General features: G+C 48.4%; 1 protein-coding gene across 1 annotated transcript in view; it reads right to left on the bottom strand.

Annotated features, from left to right (window-relative positions):
- The window catches only part of LOC141161552 (aldehyde oxidase 1-like), a 536896-nt gene that overhangs the window by 374865 nt on the left and 145604 nt on the right, over positions 1-16427 (bottom strand). The window contains exons 13-14 of the mRNA XM_073646510.1: positions 3000-3103; positions 1113-1297 (exon numbers count right to left, since the gene is read on the bottom strand). Of these exons, the coding sequence (XP_073502611.1) occupies positions 1113-1297; positions 3000-3103 (289 nt within the window). The remainder of the gene's footprint in view (positions 1-1112; positions 1298-2999; positions 3104-16427) is intronic.

Genomic DNA, 16427 nt, shown 5'->3' on the forward strand with positions numbered 1-16427 from the left:
TGCTCCTTTCTCCACCATGACTGATGTTCAAAATTCTCAATTAACAGGTAAAATGTGTATTCGGTGAAGACGGAATGTGACATTAGTGAGATAGGAGGTGGTAGTTGGTGCTCATAAAGTTTTATAAGGGGGAGAGGAGAAGATGGGTGCTAGTGGCAGAGCTCCTGCTTCTTTATTTCCCATCTACATAGAATCTTGTGTAAAGCAAGAGAAACAGAGATCAACTAGCGTAAAAAATCACATTTTATTAGTAATGTCCCATGACATATAGTGTCAAAATAGGGTTTAAGAATATACAAGAGACAGCAAAGTGCAAAGTGCGAGCAGCATACAGGGAAATCAGAACGATCTGCCATTAATTATTGATACAAAATGTCAGTGAACATTGAAAAGCAGCAGTGAGCGCCATAAATAATGTTTATACAGACATATCATAAAGTGATAGCACAGCCTCATGTGAGGTCAATCCAGGGTAAAAGCGCACACAAGCTTACCCAAACAATCAGTCACCGTCTGAAAAAGACCCTATAAAGAAGGGGGTGATGGAAGGAACGCCTCGACGCGCGTTTCGCCGATGGGGTGCGCAGCTATATCAAGATCTTGAATACACATTTTACCAGAGAATTGAGAATTTTGAGAATGAAAGGTCAGTCCTGGCGAAGAAAGAAGCAGATTTCTCTGATAAGATATATTACAAAGTTGCTTATTTTCACGTGTACTATAGATTTATGAAAAAAATTAAAACTACGGTTACTCTTTACATATTACAGGAAGACACCAGAGAAAATCAGTTTTAGATCTAGGCTAGCTCCGTCAGTCCAAGCGAGTATTGCCTCTTTTACTCAATTCCAAGTGTATTACTCATCGGTATATATATATATATATATATATATATATATATATATATATATATATATATATATATAGGCTCGGACTGGCCCACAGGAAAACAGGTGAATTCCTGGTGGGCCGCTGTGCAGGACAAGGCCCCAACCCCTTATATATTACCTGTAGTTAGCTTATAGAAGCACAGAAAATTTGTGAATGAGAGTAATGTAATATTTGCATGTAACTGAACAGAATCAATGTTACTGCGTGAGTTTGGGTCATACCTGCCTATCAGAGCCTGGCTTGTGTTCTTTGCAGATACAGTGGTAGGACCAATACCACCATAGTAAATGGCAATTTGCTTAATTACATCTGTGCCATTCTTAAATAGTACTTGCATTCCAGCGTTGACAATGGCAAAAGCATTTTCTTCTCTCTGTGCTTGTCTGAATGCGGAAATAAATTGCTCCTATGTAAAAGCACAAAGAACAGGAAGTAGATGTATTGATAAGAAAATAATTCTATACACAATGGAAAGGTGTAAACATCCTGAAAAGGATTAATTAGAGAGATGTTTGCATATAAAAGACAACATTAGTACCCACAGTACCTCTTTGCAAATAAATCTAATTACCATACTATAAGTGCTTTCAATTCAATGCCTGTTGTCAAGTGTAATCCATCTTTGGAAACACAGAAAAAGATTACAGGAAGTAGGACCGGGTCTTTGTCTTTTTTTCCTACTCTTCTGTCAAAATATATACAGGCATAACAGAGAGGCGGGATTTCAGTTTGGGGCAGGAAAACTATTCATTAATGGCAGTTGCAATGGATACTGAGAAGTGAGGGAAGGCAGTTTAAGCACCTAGAGTACTGGTAGAATGCTGATGATGAGGGGCAGTCTGCTCAAAAATAGTATACAGCATTACAGAACTTTTCAAAGAATAGGGACTGATCCTTGACATATTAGATTGATATGTGCATCGAAAGTGGTTTTAAATGGTTGTGGGGGCTTAGCAAGACAATTCTTTCACTCTGGTTTAGAGTGAAATAATAGGTTATCTTTAAACAGGAGTGTTCTCCAAATGTAAAATGATTTCACAACTCTTTCCTGATCTGCTATAAAAGACATCATAAAGAAATGATGCATGTACTCCATACATCTTAACAAATGTCAATTATTGCCAACACCTCTGTTACCTGCCTGAGAAAAATGGAGACTGTCTAGCTTAAAGGGAGCCTGTCATGTCCTAGTTGCTATGTACACTGCCCCCATAGTGTTGTTAGTGACCGCGGGTCCCGTGCCTACGCAATGAGGCTGAGTGATTACCAGCTGCACTGCGCATGCGCTATGACATTATACTACCACCGATTTTAATGAAAAAAGCTTGTTTGTGATGCACATTGCATCACTAACAATGCTATAGGGGCAGTGTACATAGCAACTAGGACGTGACAGGTTCCCTTTAAGGTTACCATGTCTAAAAATTAACAGTTTTAGTCAGTCTTAAAGGGGTGGTGCGATACCTAAAATATTTTTTATACATATTTATTTTTACACCCCAAACACTTTTGTAATTTGCTTTACTAAAGAATTCCCTACCATTCTTCCTATACAGCTAACCCCTAAATGTATTTTTTTTTTTTACTTCACTTCCTGTGTCCTGTGACGTTTTTGAGAAGAGCCTCAAATGAGGAGTCATCAGGAGGCCGGGGCTGCACTCACTTTCCCACAGCGTCCATCACCCTGCTTTGAGGAGGACGTCATTACCATAGTTTTTTCATAGCTGCCCTCTGAAGATGTCCTGAATCCTTAGAACCGATAGAAGCTGTGGGAGAAGTGACCAAGGTGCTAAAACTCTGATTCTGTCTCTACTGCCGCAGCTTTTTACAGTGAAAGGAGACATCAAAAGGAAGCATTGATAGAAGCAAGTTGAGTGACATCAGCCAAGACCCACAATTTCTATCACTGCCCTCAAATAAATTGTCATCAGGGGGCAGAGATAGAATCAGAGAGCATCAGCGCCTCCCCCCAGTGGACAATTCATATCAGGGCAGTGAGAGAACCTTTGGTGTGGTGCTATATACACTGTATATGTGTTTGCTATACTTGGATTTGCCTTTTTTGTCACTCAAAGATCATTGTTAAAAAACAAAAAACAAAAACAGACCTTTGGAGAATATGGGATAAGAACAGAGAGCAAAACCTCTACAGGCTTTAAAGCAGATGAACCTGAGAAAAATGCTTCATTCAATGGGATTGTCCTGATTCCTCCTGTGTTTCAAAGAAAAAAGAAAGAAAATCAAACACTATTACAAGGTTGAAGGTTTGGGAACTGAATCAAATTAGAGGGAATTTTCATGTGTTTGTTGTTTAATACAGAAATTCTAACAAGATAAGAAAGCTGTTTTGTCCTTAGAAGTTTGTTTGAAAAACATTACAGAACTGAAAGCAATTGTCATATTCTGAATGGAAGCAATTGGAATCTATTATATACTGGATCCTGACACATGATGAACTTTAGAAAGTAAAATAAATATTCAACAAAACTGACATACGCTTTTTTTCATTATTTGCTAAGATGTTTTTATTGCCCGCTCAATGTTTTTATTAACTTAAAGAATTCTGGCTTAAAAATTTTTTAAGTCACAACATTTTTGTGCAACCCGAGTTTGTAAAAAAATATTGCGACTTTGCGTCCCAAAATGAGCAGAGTTGGGACTGGACGGTGGTGTAACACCACAGGTCGTCTAATTCATTAAGTCTTCTTCTTCGTCTTCTTTAAGCCAAAAATGTTACTTCTGCCTGTTAATGAATCCGGCACCTCTTACTCCAGCACGCCCCCTCAACGAGACCGGCGTGAGCAACGTCAATCTTGATGAATCTTTGTGTCTGTTAGGTTTTCAATTTCTCGAGATCCTTTTTTTAATTTATGTAATTATAGACTGCAGAAAACAACTTGAAAATGCTGAAGAATGTAAGCACAAAGTCTACTGTAAATTCTGTTTCTATAGTGCAGCCTTTAGGCAGAACAGAAAAGGGTGTTTTAGGTGAGGTTCACTGTGACGCCTCTACTCGTAAAGCCCGTGTTTTACCCTGGGTGTTGGGGGACTCGGTGTCGGGCCCCGTGATGGAGAGGTGGGATGCAGCCGTGGCCCGGACCCGACCCGTGCTCAGGGCCGTCACATTAGAAAGAGATGGTATGGGCTTGTCCGGGTTGAGTGGCTGATTAACGACTACGCCACCTGTGGTGCCTGGTGAAGGGTCACCAGCGCCGCTGCAGTCCGCCGAGGCCTGGTGTCGTGGCGGCCTAAGTTCTCACCGCTCCCCACAGGCGGAGCGTGGCCTCAGGGCAGAGGGACAGGATGGAGGGGGGTCGTAGTAGAGGGGAAAGGATGCCGCGTCCCGCGGTGCGGCGCAGGAATAATAGTCCGGAGGCCATAGGGGTGAACTTCCAAGGCTTTACTCACGTAGATGGCAAAGGAAGGCGACTCCCTGCTCCCCGCGGAGTCCTGCGGTCACCTGGGACGGGGGTCCGACAACCTCCGAGTAAGTCCAGCATTCAGTCGGGACTCTACAGCAGAGTGTTCCTGAACTACAGACCGAATCTTTTCCTGTCCGTGTGTGTGCGAATAGGCCGGGTCTCCCTCTGAGCTCCTCTCAGAACAAGGGCACGGGTGGCAGCTCCGCTCCATCCGATACCCGGTGGGATCCTCAGGGCCTAACCGGGCTTTCCCGTCCAGGACGTAGAGTAGCAAGGTCGGGTGTCGGGGGCCAGTACCTCTTTTGCAGCCGGAGTCCCTCTGAATATATCAGGTTGGCGAGGACAGGTGGCGTACACCGCTCCGTCTGCATCCTGCCTGGGATCCATTTGCTGTGGAGCCACACTCTTAAGCTCCGGGCCTTCTAGATCCTGGTCCTTGGCCGGGTTGAGACATTCCTTGTCTGCAACCTACCTCTCGTCCCAAGGCCAGGGTACGAGGGCTGTGTCCCTTGCTGGTGCAGGCCCACACAGGATCTGCGCTCCTGGAGGGAAGTCACATTACACACAGTACATGACAGCACAGAGCAACCAAGACCGACTTGCCAGGTTGCGCCGAAAGACCGACTAACTAGGACCAGCCAAAAGAACCAAGACCAAAGATGGCATTTTATTAAATATGAAATCTAAAGTGTAACTAACTTGTAAGTCCTCCACCCTCACCCACTAACTGGTTCCTACCACTTTGTGTTCCCCAGTCTCCCTGTAACCAGGGGAGCAGCACCTAGTGCATACTTGCTCCCTCTGGTGGAAAAGTGTGGTGTTGGATGCAAAAGGTTAGGTCACGGCTATAACACTGGCCTTACCTCAGAGGAGGAACACTACACTCCATTAGAGAAGTGCAGCATCCCTGGGGCGGTCGAACCCTCAGGGGCGCCACATCACTATTATGGTATTTTTTTTATTTAAAAAAAAAATTAAAAAAAAGATTATATTCAGGTGTATGGAACCCAAGATGATCAATTTTGCTCTCGTCAATATTACTTTTAGGCTACGTTTCCGTACCATGAATCAGTTAAAAGACGTGACATAAGACTGAACATGTACACCAGGGCCGGGACAAGGGGTAGGCAGGGCAGATCCTAGGGCACTACCTCCTGCCTCCATGACACTGCTGAATGTCTGCGGCTGCCCGGCAGCTTCCTCTAGCTGTATGCATAGGTGAGCAGTGTCAGTCACTGACACTGCTCACCCCTCTCTCTACCTTTGGGCCATCAGTCACTCAATTGTATTCGTGACTATTAGACGCGAATGTAATTGATGTCAGCAACACCCGGGACAGGAGCAGAGGAGCTGTCATCATCGGGAACTCCAGCAGAAGGCAGACCTGCACCCTGTTGGACATGGCGCATGCAGAGTACATCGGACAGCGTAATGCAGTGACGTCATCAGGCCATCCAGCTCCCACTGCTGTACTTCATAGAAGAGAAGTGGGGAGAGGTCAGGAAGCATGGAATAGGTGAGTATAGGCTTTTTAAAAAAAATCTTTCTTATTTTACTTTGCCAATAAATGGGGGCTATAACAATAGGGGTTGGCTGTGTGGACATTATGAGGGTCTCGGTGTGGAGACATTGAAGAGCTGGATATGGGGACAATATGGGGGAGCTTGCTGTGTGGACATTGAGGGTCTGGCTGTGGGGACAATATGAGTGTCTGGATGTGGGGATATTGAGGGGCTAGATGTGGGGACAATATGATGGGCTGGATGTGGGGACATTATGAGGGACTGGATGAGGTGACATTATCAGGGACTGGATGTGGGGACATTATGAGGGGCTGGATGTGGGGACATTATGGGGCGGCTGGCTGTGGGGAAATTATGGGGGGCTAGCTGGAGGACATTTTGGGGCTTGATGTGGGAACATTCTTGGGCTGGAGGTGGGGACAATATGAGGGGCTGGCTGTGGGGACAATACGAGGGACTGGCTGCGGAGACATTACGAGGGACTGGCTGTGGAGACATGACAGGGGCTGGCTGTGGAGACATTACGAGGGGCTGGTTTTTCGGATATTGAGGGTCTGGTTGTGGGGACATTGAAGGGCTGGATGTTGGGACATTATGGGGGGCTGTCTGTCTGGACATTGAGGGGTTGCATGTGTGGACATTACGAGTGGCTGGCTGTCTGGACATTACAAGCGGCTGGCTGTGGGGACATTATGAGTGGGGTTGCCTGTAGGGACAATATGAAGGGCTGGCTGTGGGGGCATTAAAATGGCTTGGCTGTGGGGGCATTACGAGGGGCTGGCTGTGGGGACATTACAAGATGGGCTGTTGGGACATTATAAGATGGGCTGTGGGGGACATTTTATTATATGGGAGACTGTGGGGGACATTATACTGCATATAGAGAGCTGTAGTGGACATCATACTATATATGAGGGGCTATGATGGTGACCATACTATGTAATGGGGGGCTGTGGTGGACTTCATACTGTATAGATGGCTGTGGAGAACATCGTAGTGTATATTGGGGGCTATTGTGGATATTCTGTATGGACGACTGTGGTGTCCATCATATCATGTAGGGGGACAATGTGAGAAGGGGCGTACAGTTTGGAGAGGACAACATGGTTGGCATTATTAGTACATAGTGTGAAAAGGGGGCACAGAATGGATATGGAGAGGAAATGTGGGTACAGTATGAAGACAAATTAGCCTGGCGGGGACAGTGTAGAGATATAGAGAGTGTAAGAAAAAACAGTGGAGAGGGCACAGCCATGGTATAGGCCGTGGTTCATAAGGGCAGACTGTGTGGCAGTTATAGCTGATAATGGCTGACAGTGTGGTGGTTATAGATTGTAAGGTAGACAGTGTGGTGAGTGTAGTTCATTAAGGTAGACAGTGTGGAGGTCATATACTATAGGAGGCTTATTTAGGACATAGTATGGACAGATATTTTTATGCAGAGGGAATTTGAATAACACTTTTATTTTTAAGGTAACCTTGTTGGGATTTGCTGCAGAAGAGCTGAGAAGAGGGAAGTCTGCAGGGAAGAGCTGTGGATGAGAAAAGTCATCAGAGAAACTGGACAAGATGGAGACGAAAAGAAAGAAATGACTCATTCAGAGTAGATGTCACATATAAGGTACTCGGATGTAAATGTTTACTTGTTGATACTATGTCTCATCAGTATTGTGGTTCCTGTATGGTCCGCTGTTTGATAATGTCTGATAACAACTCACAGCATCTCCTTACCTTTGGTAAAGGCATACTGGGAGTTGTAGGTCCATGAGATACAAATGTATATGGGCCTGACTTGACATTACAACTGATTGCTGTACTAAGCTTGGTGATGTAGTCATGTTCTTATGGTGCTTCTGGTGATGTATTCAGGTACTGCTGGTGGTTCTGCTAATGTATGCATGTACTGATGGTGATTCTGGTGACGTATATATGTACGGATGGTTGTACTGGTGTTGTATTTATTTACTGACAGTGGTTCTCGTGATGTATTCATGCACTGATTATAGTTCTGGTGATGCACTCATGTACTGATGGAGGTTCTGGTGATGCAATTATCTACTGTACTGATGGTGGTTCTGGTGCAATATTCATGAATTGATAGTGGTTATATGGACTTATTTATTTACTGATGATGGTTCTGGTACCATATTTATGTACTATTGAAGGCTCTGGTGTTTTATTTATGTACTGATGATGATTTTGGTATTATATGCATTTATTAATGATGTTTCTGGTGATGAACCAGAACAACCATCACTACATGAATACATAGTAGCATAGTAACATAGTAACATAGTTTTTAAGGTTGAAGGAAGACTAAGTCCATCTAGTTCAACCCATAGCCTAACATGTTGATCCAGAGGAAGGCAAAAAAAAACCATGTGGCAAACACTAAGCTCCACATTGGGGAAAAAAATTCCTTCCCGACTCCATATGACAATCAGACTAGTTCCCTGGATCAACGCCCTATCAAGGAATCTAGTATTTATAACCTGTAATATCATACTTTTCAAGAAAGGCATCCATGCCCTTCTTAAATTTTAACAGTGAATCACTCATTACAACATCATGCGGCAGAGAGTTCCATAGTCTCACTGCTCTTACAGTAAAGAATCCCCATCTGTGATTATGATTAAACCTTCTTTCCTCCAGACGTAGAAGATGCCCCCTTGTCCCCGTCTCAGGCCTCAGAGTAAAAAGATCAGTAGAAAGGTCTTTGTACTGTCCCCTCATATGTAACGGGTCTGGGAGGCGGAACCTCTGAGCTACTATACAAGGGGGCGGTCCTTGTAAGGGAGCGGTTGGCGACCAGGGAAGACGGGCAGGCAGTCACAGCAGGTGACCGGGACAGTCTCTGGGTGAACGGGCAGGAGGTCACGGCAAGTGACCAGGGCAGTCTCTGGATGAACGGGCTGGAGGTCACGGCAAGTGACCGGGGCAGTCTCTGGATGAACGGGCTGGAGGTCACGGCAAGTGACCGGGGCAGTCTGTGGGTAAAGGGTAGGTATGACCTGTGATGGCTGAACCTCCAGGTAGGCTAGCAGGCAGATGGAAGGTGTGTGCTCCCAGGTGAGCAAGCGAGAGTCTCTGGATGAACGGGTGGTCACAGCATGTGACGGCGGGTCCTCCAGGTAGGCAAACAGGCAGGTAGCGGAGGAGCGCTCCCAGGTGAGCGGGCAAGAGTCTCTGGAATAGCAGGTGGTCACAGCACGTGACGGCGGAGCCTCCAGGTAGGCAAGCAGGCAGGTAGCGGAGGAGCGCTCCCAGGTGAGCGGGCAAGAGTCTCTGGAATAGCAGGTGGTCACAGCACGTGACGGCGGAGCCTCCAGGTAGGCTAGCAGGCAGGTAGCAGATGTGCGCTCCCAGGTGAGCGGCCAAGCTGGTCCATAGACAGACTGACAGGAGTAGGAAGGCAGACCGTCGGACCACAGGCTAGCAAGCAGGTAGCAGGAATATCAGGCAGGAAACAGACAGCAAACTGGCAGGACTCTGGCAGGAATCAGGCAGGTAACTGACAGGTAACTGGCAACGGGACCTGAGGGCTGAAGCAGAGTAGTGAACAGTGCAACAACATTGCTCGGGCACCTCCATTTTGGAGGAAGTGCCTTATATATGGTGAAGTCCTCCGGCCATTGGCCGGGGACTCCTTAGGACGGCGCGTGCGGCCCCTTTAAGAGGGAGGGAGCGCGCGCGCGCGCGCGCGCCCTAAGCACAGTGGCCGGGAAGGAGCGCGTGCTGCCAGCAGAGCGGTAGGAGGACGCTGGGCTCGGAGCAGAGAGGTGAGGGGAACAGCGTCCCTGCCTAGCAGAGGGCAGGGACGCCGACGCTACAGTACCCCCCCCTTTAGGCCCCCCCTTTTTTAGGCCAGACAGAAATTTAGCAAGGATGAGAGGGGCATGGATGTTCTCCCGGGGCTCCCACGTTCTCTCTTCAGGACCAAACCCCTTCCAATCTACTAGAAAAAAGGTCTTCCCTCTTACCCTTTAGGTGGCCAGAATGTTCTCTACCTCAAATTCGTTTTCAGCGGAAACCGGAGCAGGAGGCGTACCTGTAGACTTGGAAAAAGAGTTAAGTACCACAGGTTTGAGGAGAGATACATGGAAGGAGTTAGGGATCCGCAAGTTGGCCGGGAGTTTCAATTTATAGGCCACCGGGTTGATCTGACTGATGACCTCCAGAGGACCGATGAACCAAGGCCCTAACTTATAGGAAGGAATCTTGAGCCGGACATACTTGGATGAGAGCCAGACCTTATCCCCTGGATGGAATTGAGGAGGATCCAGACGTTTTTTGTCAGCATGTCTTTTCATACGCTCGGATGACAGAAGGAGTGCGGACCGGGTACTCTCCCATATGGAGGAAAATTTGTTAACAAGAGATTCCGCAGCCGGATTGTCCACCGAGGTGGAGACGGGAAACGGGATCCGAGGATGCTGACCGAAGACTACAAAAAACGGGGATTTGGAGGAAGATTCGCTCTCGTGATTGTTGTACGAGAATTCGGCCCATGGCAGGAGATCCACCCAGTCAGAATGGTGGGCATTAACGAAGTGCCGGAGGTAACTGGTCAGGATCTGATTGATCCGCTCCACTTGACCATTAGACTGTGGGTGGTAAGCGGAGGAGAAGTCCAGGGTGACGTCTAGCAATTTACAAGTGGCTCTCCAGAAACGAGAAGTGAACTGTACCCCACGATCCGACACGATGTGACAGGGCAGGCCATGAAGACGGAAGATGTGGCGGATAAAGTCTTTAGCCAGCTCGGGTGCAGACGGGAGGCCTGGCAGGGGAATGAAGTGAGCCATCTTGGAAAAGCGGTCAGCGACCACCCAAATGACCGTACAACCGGCAGAGACGGGAAGATCAGTTATGAAGTCCATCGCTATATGCTGCCAGGGGGCAGCAGGTACTGGCAGAGGAAGGAGGCGACCGGCTGGCAGGTGTCTCGGAACTTTGTTGCGGGCGCAGGACACACAGGCAGAAACAAAGTCTATTACATCCTTGTGCAGGTTAGGCCACCAGTAGTGCCGGGTAATAAGCTGGAGGGTCTTTTTCTGACCGGCGTGGCCAGCTAGTTTAGACGAATGACCCCAGTGTAGGATCTTCTCCCGATCAGGTACCGATACGAACGTCTTACCGGGAGGGAGACGATTTAGACTCACGGGAGCCACCTGCATTACTCTGGCGGGATCGATGATATGTTTAGGTTCTTCCTCGAGGTCAGATACCAGAAAGGATCGGGACAAGGCGTCCGCTTTGATGTTCTTGTCAGCCGGGCGAAAATGTAGAACAAAATCAAAGCGAGCAAAAAACAAGGACCACCGGGCTTGGCGCGGGTTAAGTCTCTGGGCATGCTGGAGATAAGCCAAGTTCTTGTGGTCAGTGTAAATTATTACCGGATGAAGAGCCCCCTCGAGTAGGTAACGCCACTCCTCCAATGCCAGCTTGATGGCCAATAACTCTCGGTCTCCTATGGAATAATTGCGCTCCGAAGAGGAGAAGAGTTTGGAGAAGAAGCCGCAAGTTACCATCCTCCCGGAAGATGATTTTTGAGTAAGTACAGCTCCGGCTCCAGAGGAGGAGGCGTCAACCTTCAGGAAGAACTGCTTGTTGCCGTCCGGACGATGCAGCACCGGGGCGGAAGAGAAGGCCTGTTTTAAGGAAAGAAAGGCCTCCTCTGCTTCGGACGGCCACTTCTTGGGATTAGTACCCTTACGGGTGAGCGCGGAAATTGGGGCAGTCCGGGAAGAGAAGTGTGGTATGAAGAGGCGATAGTAGTTGGCGAAGCCCAGGAACCGCTGAATGGCCTTCAACCCCTCCGGTCGGGGCCATTTCTCGATGGCAGACAGTTTCTCTGGATCCATTCGTAGGCCGGTCTGAGAAATAATGTAGCCCAAAAACGGAAGCGAGGTCTGCTCAAAGAGGCACTTCTCATATTTAGCGAAGAGGTGATTCTGCCTGAGCCTGAGCAGGACCTGATGAACGTCCCTCCGGTGAGTCTGGAGATCCGGAGAGAAGACCAAGATGTCGTCCAGGTACACCACAACACAGGAGTAGAGAAGGTCCCGGAAGATGTCATTGACCAACTCTTGAAAGACGGCAGGAGCGTTACAGAGACCAAAGGGCATTACCAGATATTCATAGTGGCCGTCTCGGGTGTTGAATGCAGGCTTCCATTCATCCCCTTGACGGATACGGACCAGGTTGTACGCCCCACGGAGGTCCAGTTTGGAGAAGACTCTAGCCCCCCTCAGGCGATCAAATAATTCTGGAATGAGCGGAAGGGGGTACTTATTCTTCACCGTGATCTGGTTAAGGCCTCTATAGTCTATACAGGGACGGAGAGAGCCGTCCTTCTTTTTTATGAAGAAGAAGCCTGCTCCCGCCGGGGAGGTAGATTTCCGGATGAATCCCCTGGCCAAATTCTCCTCAATATATTCGGACATCGACCGGGTCTCAGCAGCGGACAATGGGTAAATACGCCCACGGGGAGGAGTAGTACCGGGTAACAGGTCGATAGGACAGTCTTATGGTCTATGAGGGGGTAATGTCTCTGCCTCCTTTTTATTAAAGACATTAGCAAATGACCAATAGGGAATCGGAAGTCCAGGTAGATTAGTTGGGGTAGGAGAAGGACGGACGGGATGAACAGGAACCAAACAAGTCTTATGACAGTCCTGTCCCCAGCGAAGGACTTCTCCGGTCTGCCAGTCAAGCACGGGTGCATGTCTCTGGAGCCAAGGTAGACCTAGTAAGAGGGCGTGAGAGAGTCCAGGCAGAACATGAAAAGAGATGCTCTCAGAATGCAGCATTCCCACCTGCAGAGTTATGGATTCGGTGATGAGTTGGATGGGACGTGGTAAGAGGCCCCCATCCACAGCAGCGACAGATAATGGTACAGCCAGAGGTTTGGTGGGAATGCGGTATTTTTCTACCAGGGACTGTGAAATAAGATTCCCGGCCGCTCCAGAGTCAAGTTGGGCTATTTCGAAATAACGATTCTCCCCGCAGATAATAGAGACTGACAGTAGCAGAGATGGAGAGGATTTATTCTTGTCTAGGTCGACCTCTCTGAGCGAACCTAGACTCAGGTGTTTCCCGACCTCTCCGGGCAGGTACGGATCCGGTGCTCCTTACTGCCACAGTAGAAGCAGCTCCCTTCGGCACGGCGTAAGTCCTGACGGGTTTTGACCATCTTGGTCTGGTCGACCTGCATAGGCTCAGGAGAGTGTACCTGGGGAGAAACGGAGGGAGTGACGGGTTTCTGAAAAGTAGGAGCTAGACGTGGAAACCTCCTCTCACGGGTGACCTCTTTGGCACGCTCCTGGAACCGTAGGTCAATCCGGGTGGCAAGAGTTATTAAGTCATCGAGAGTGGTAGGAATGTCCCGACCGACGAGTTCATCTTTAATACGGCCGGACAGACCCTCCCAGAAGACAGATACCAGAGCGTCGTTATCCCAAGCCAGCTCCGAGGCAAGGGTACGGAACCGTATGGCATATTGGCCCACGGTGAGATTTCCCTGGTGGAGGCGTAGCAGAGATGATGCGGATGAGGTCTTCCGTCCGGGTTCGTCGAAGACTTTCCGGAAAGCCGTGAGAAAGGCAGGCAAGTCGGACACCAGGGGGTCTCCTCTCTCCCATAGAGGATTTAGCCAGGCCAGGGCCTCCCCGGTGAGATGGGACATGATGAAGGCAATTTTGGCCCGGTCGGAGTTAAACTGGTGGGACAGGAGTTCAAAGTGCAGGGTGCACTGATTTATGAAGCCCCGAGCCTGAGCGGAGTCGCCTCCGAAGCGAGGAGGTGCAGAAAGCCGGGGTCCGGGGTAGGATACCATGGTATTGGTGGGCAGCGGAGCTGCCGGGTTGCGAGTCATGGCACTGGCGGTGGTTGCTGGTGGAGCAGTCAGTGTCCAGGCGAGAATTGACATTCCGCAGGTGACCCAGGATGGACTCCTGTTGGGACCTCTGACGGGACAGTTCATGACAGAGGTCCGAGAGCGAGGGAGCTTGGGTGCCACCGGGTTCCATGGCCCGAGCAAACTGTAACGGGTCTGGGAGGCGGAACCTCTGAGCTACTATACAAGGGGGCGGTCCTTGTAAGGGAGCGGGTGGCGACCAGGGAAGACGGGCAGGCAGTCACAGCAGGTGACCGGGACAGTCTCTGGGTGAACGGGCAGGAGGTCACGGCAAGTGACCGGGGCAGTCTCTGGATGAACGGGCTGGAGGTCACGGCAAGTGACCGGGGCAGTCTCTGGGTAAAGGGTAGGTACGACCTGTGATGGCTGAACCTCCAGGTAGGCTAGCAGGTGTTATGATCTGCTACCAAAGCTAAGGAAAGAGAGGAGATCTGTCCCTACTATAGGACTCAGCTGAATCCCTACGATGTAACAGGGAACCTGATCCTGCGATCAGACCTGCTAAAGTCCTAATCTAGTCTGTACGGAGACCTATAGATTTGGGGAGGGAATCCCTACAAGTACTAAGGACTGGGAGGAATATGGGACACCTCCTAACAGAAATAGTAGCAGACAGACGAACAAACAAAATAGATAGAACCTAGAGGTCCGTAGACCAAGCAAACTAACAGAGTTAGATACAGAGCACAGGCTAGCTAGAAAGTAGATATACAATGAAGTCCAGCAAAGCCAGAAGGGCGGAGCAGGATTAAATAGGCCAACAAGGTCATGTGACCAGCAAAGGAAAAAAAACCTAACAGCAAGGTTCTAACAGTACCCCCCCTTCTAAGAGGATCCTCCGGATCCCCTAGGACCAGGCTTATCAGGAAATCTCCTGTGAAACGCTCTGATAAGTCTGGACGCAGAAACATCATCTGACCTCACCCAAGAGTTATCCTCGGGTCCGAAACCTTTCCAGGCCACAAGATACTGCAAACTACCTCTATACCGTCTAGAGTTAAGGATGCGAGAAATTTCATATTCCCCGTCCTCCACCACCGGAGGAACAGAGGCAGAGGCGTCACCATCCGACACAACAGCTTTTTTTAACAGAGAGACATGAAAGACCGGATTAATTCTCCAGGAGGTAGGAACCTCCAACCTAACAGCAGATTGGTTGACAACCTGAAGCACCTTAAAGGGCCCTACAAACTTGGGACCCAATTTCTTAGAAGGAATCCTCAACCGCAGATTCCTAGAGGACAGCCAAACCATTTCACCAACAGCGAACAAAACCTCCTGTCGTTTCCTATCAAAGTAGTCTTTAGATTTTCTGTTGGCCTCCTGAAGATTACCACGCACATCCGTCCAAACTCTTTCCAAATCACCGGAAAAATTCTCCTCCTCAGGCACGGCAGATCCCAACTTGGAGAACGACCCAAACGACGGATGTCTCCCAGAACAACAAAAAAAAGGCGAACAACCAGCAGAAGAAGATGTATGATTGTTCAGAGCAAATTCGGCAAGTGGCAGAAACTCAGACCACCCCTCTTGATTGTCTGCCACAAAACAACGCAAGAACTGCTCAACATCCTGGTTTTTCCTTTCTGTCTGGCCATTAGATTCAGGATGATATCCGGACGAAAACGACAAATGAATTCCCAACCTGTCACAAAAGGCACGCCAAAAACGAGCCACGAACTGAGGACCCCTATCAGAAACAATGTCAGTAGGAACGCCATGAAGTCTGACAATTTCCTTGACAAAGGCCTTAGCGAGAGTTTTAGCGCAGGGCAGTTTGACGAAGGGAACCAAGTGACACATCTTGCTAAAACGGTCCACGACCACCCAGATGACAGTAAAACCCTCAGAGGGGGGAAGGTCAGTTATAAAGTCCATAGCCAAATGTGTCCAAGGAGCACTGGGGACCTCCAAAGGACAAAGCAACCCCGCAGCAGGAGTATGTGAGGACTTAGATCTAGCACATATAGTACATTGGCGCACCCACTTAATGACTTCCTTCTGCCATCCAGGCCACCAAAAACTGCGACCCACCAGTCTCTTGGTCTCAGAGATTCCGGGATGACCTGCCAACCGAGATTCGTGACACTCAACAAACAAATCTCTCCTAAAGGTCCCAGGCACAAACAACCTCCCATGAGGAGTGTTAGATGGGGCATTCTCCTGAGCTTTAAGAATCTCATCTTCCAAAACGGAGTCTAAAGCAGCTATCACAACACCTTCTTGTAAAATGTTTTCCTCTTTCTCAGCACCGACTATGGGAGAAAAACTGCGAGACAAGGCATCCGCCTTAACATTCTTAGTACCAGGGATGTAAGTAACGGAGAAATTAAACCGCGAGAAAAACAGTGCCCACCTAGCCTGACGGGCATTCAGGCGCTTGGCAGCGTCAAGATATATCAGATTTTTATGATCCGTAAGAACCTGAACGGGAAATTCCGCACCTTCCAAGAAGTGGCGCCAGTGTTCAAATGCGAGTTTAATAGCCAATAATTCCCGATTACCAATATCGTAATTCAATTCAGTCTCCGAAAATTTTTTTGAAAAAAAATGCACAGGGATGTAATCCATCCCCGTTATCCTGAGACAATACTGCGCCAACCCCCACAGAGAAGCATCAACCTCAACCAAAAACGGCCTAGTAACATCAGGCTGCATAAGGATGGGAGCAGA

This window comes from Phyllobates terribilis, unplaced genomic scaffold (assembly GCF_046119375.1).
Source record: "Phyllobates terribilis strain yellow unplaced genomic scaffold, ASM4611937v1 Scaffold_9__5_contigs__length_417890890, whole genome shotgun sequence".
Lineage (NCBI taxonomy): Eukaryota > Metazoa > Chordata > Amphibia > Anura > Dendrobatidae > Phyllobates > Phyllobates terribilis.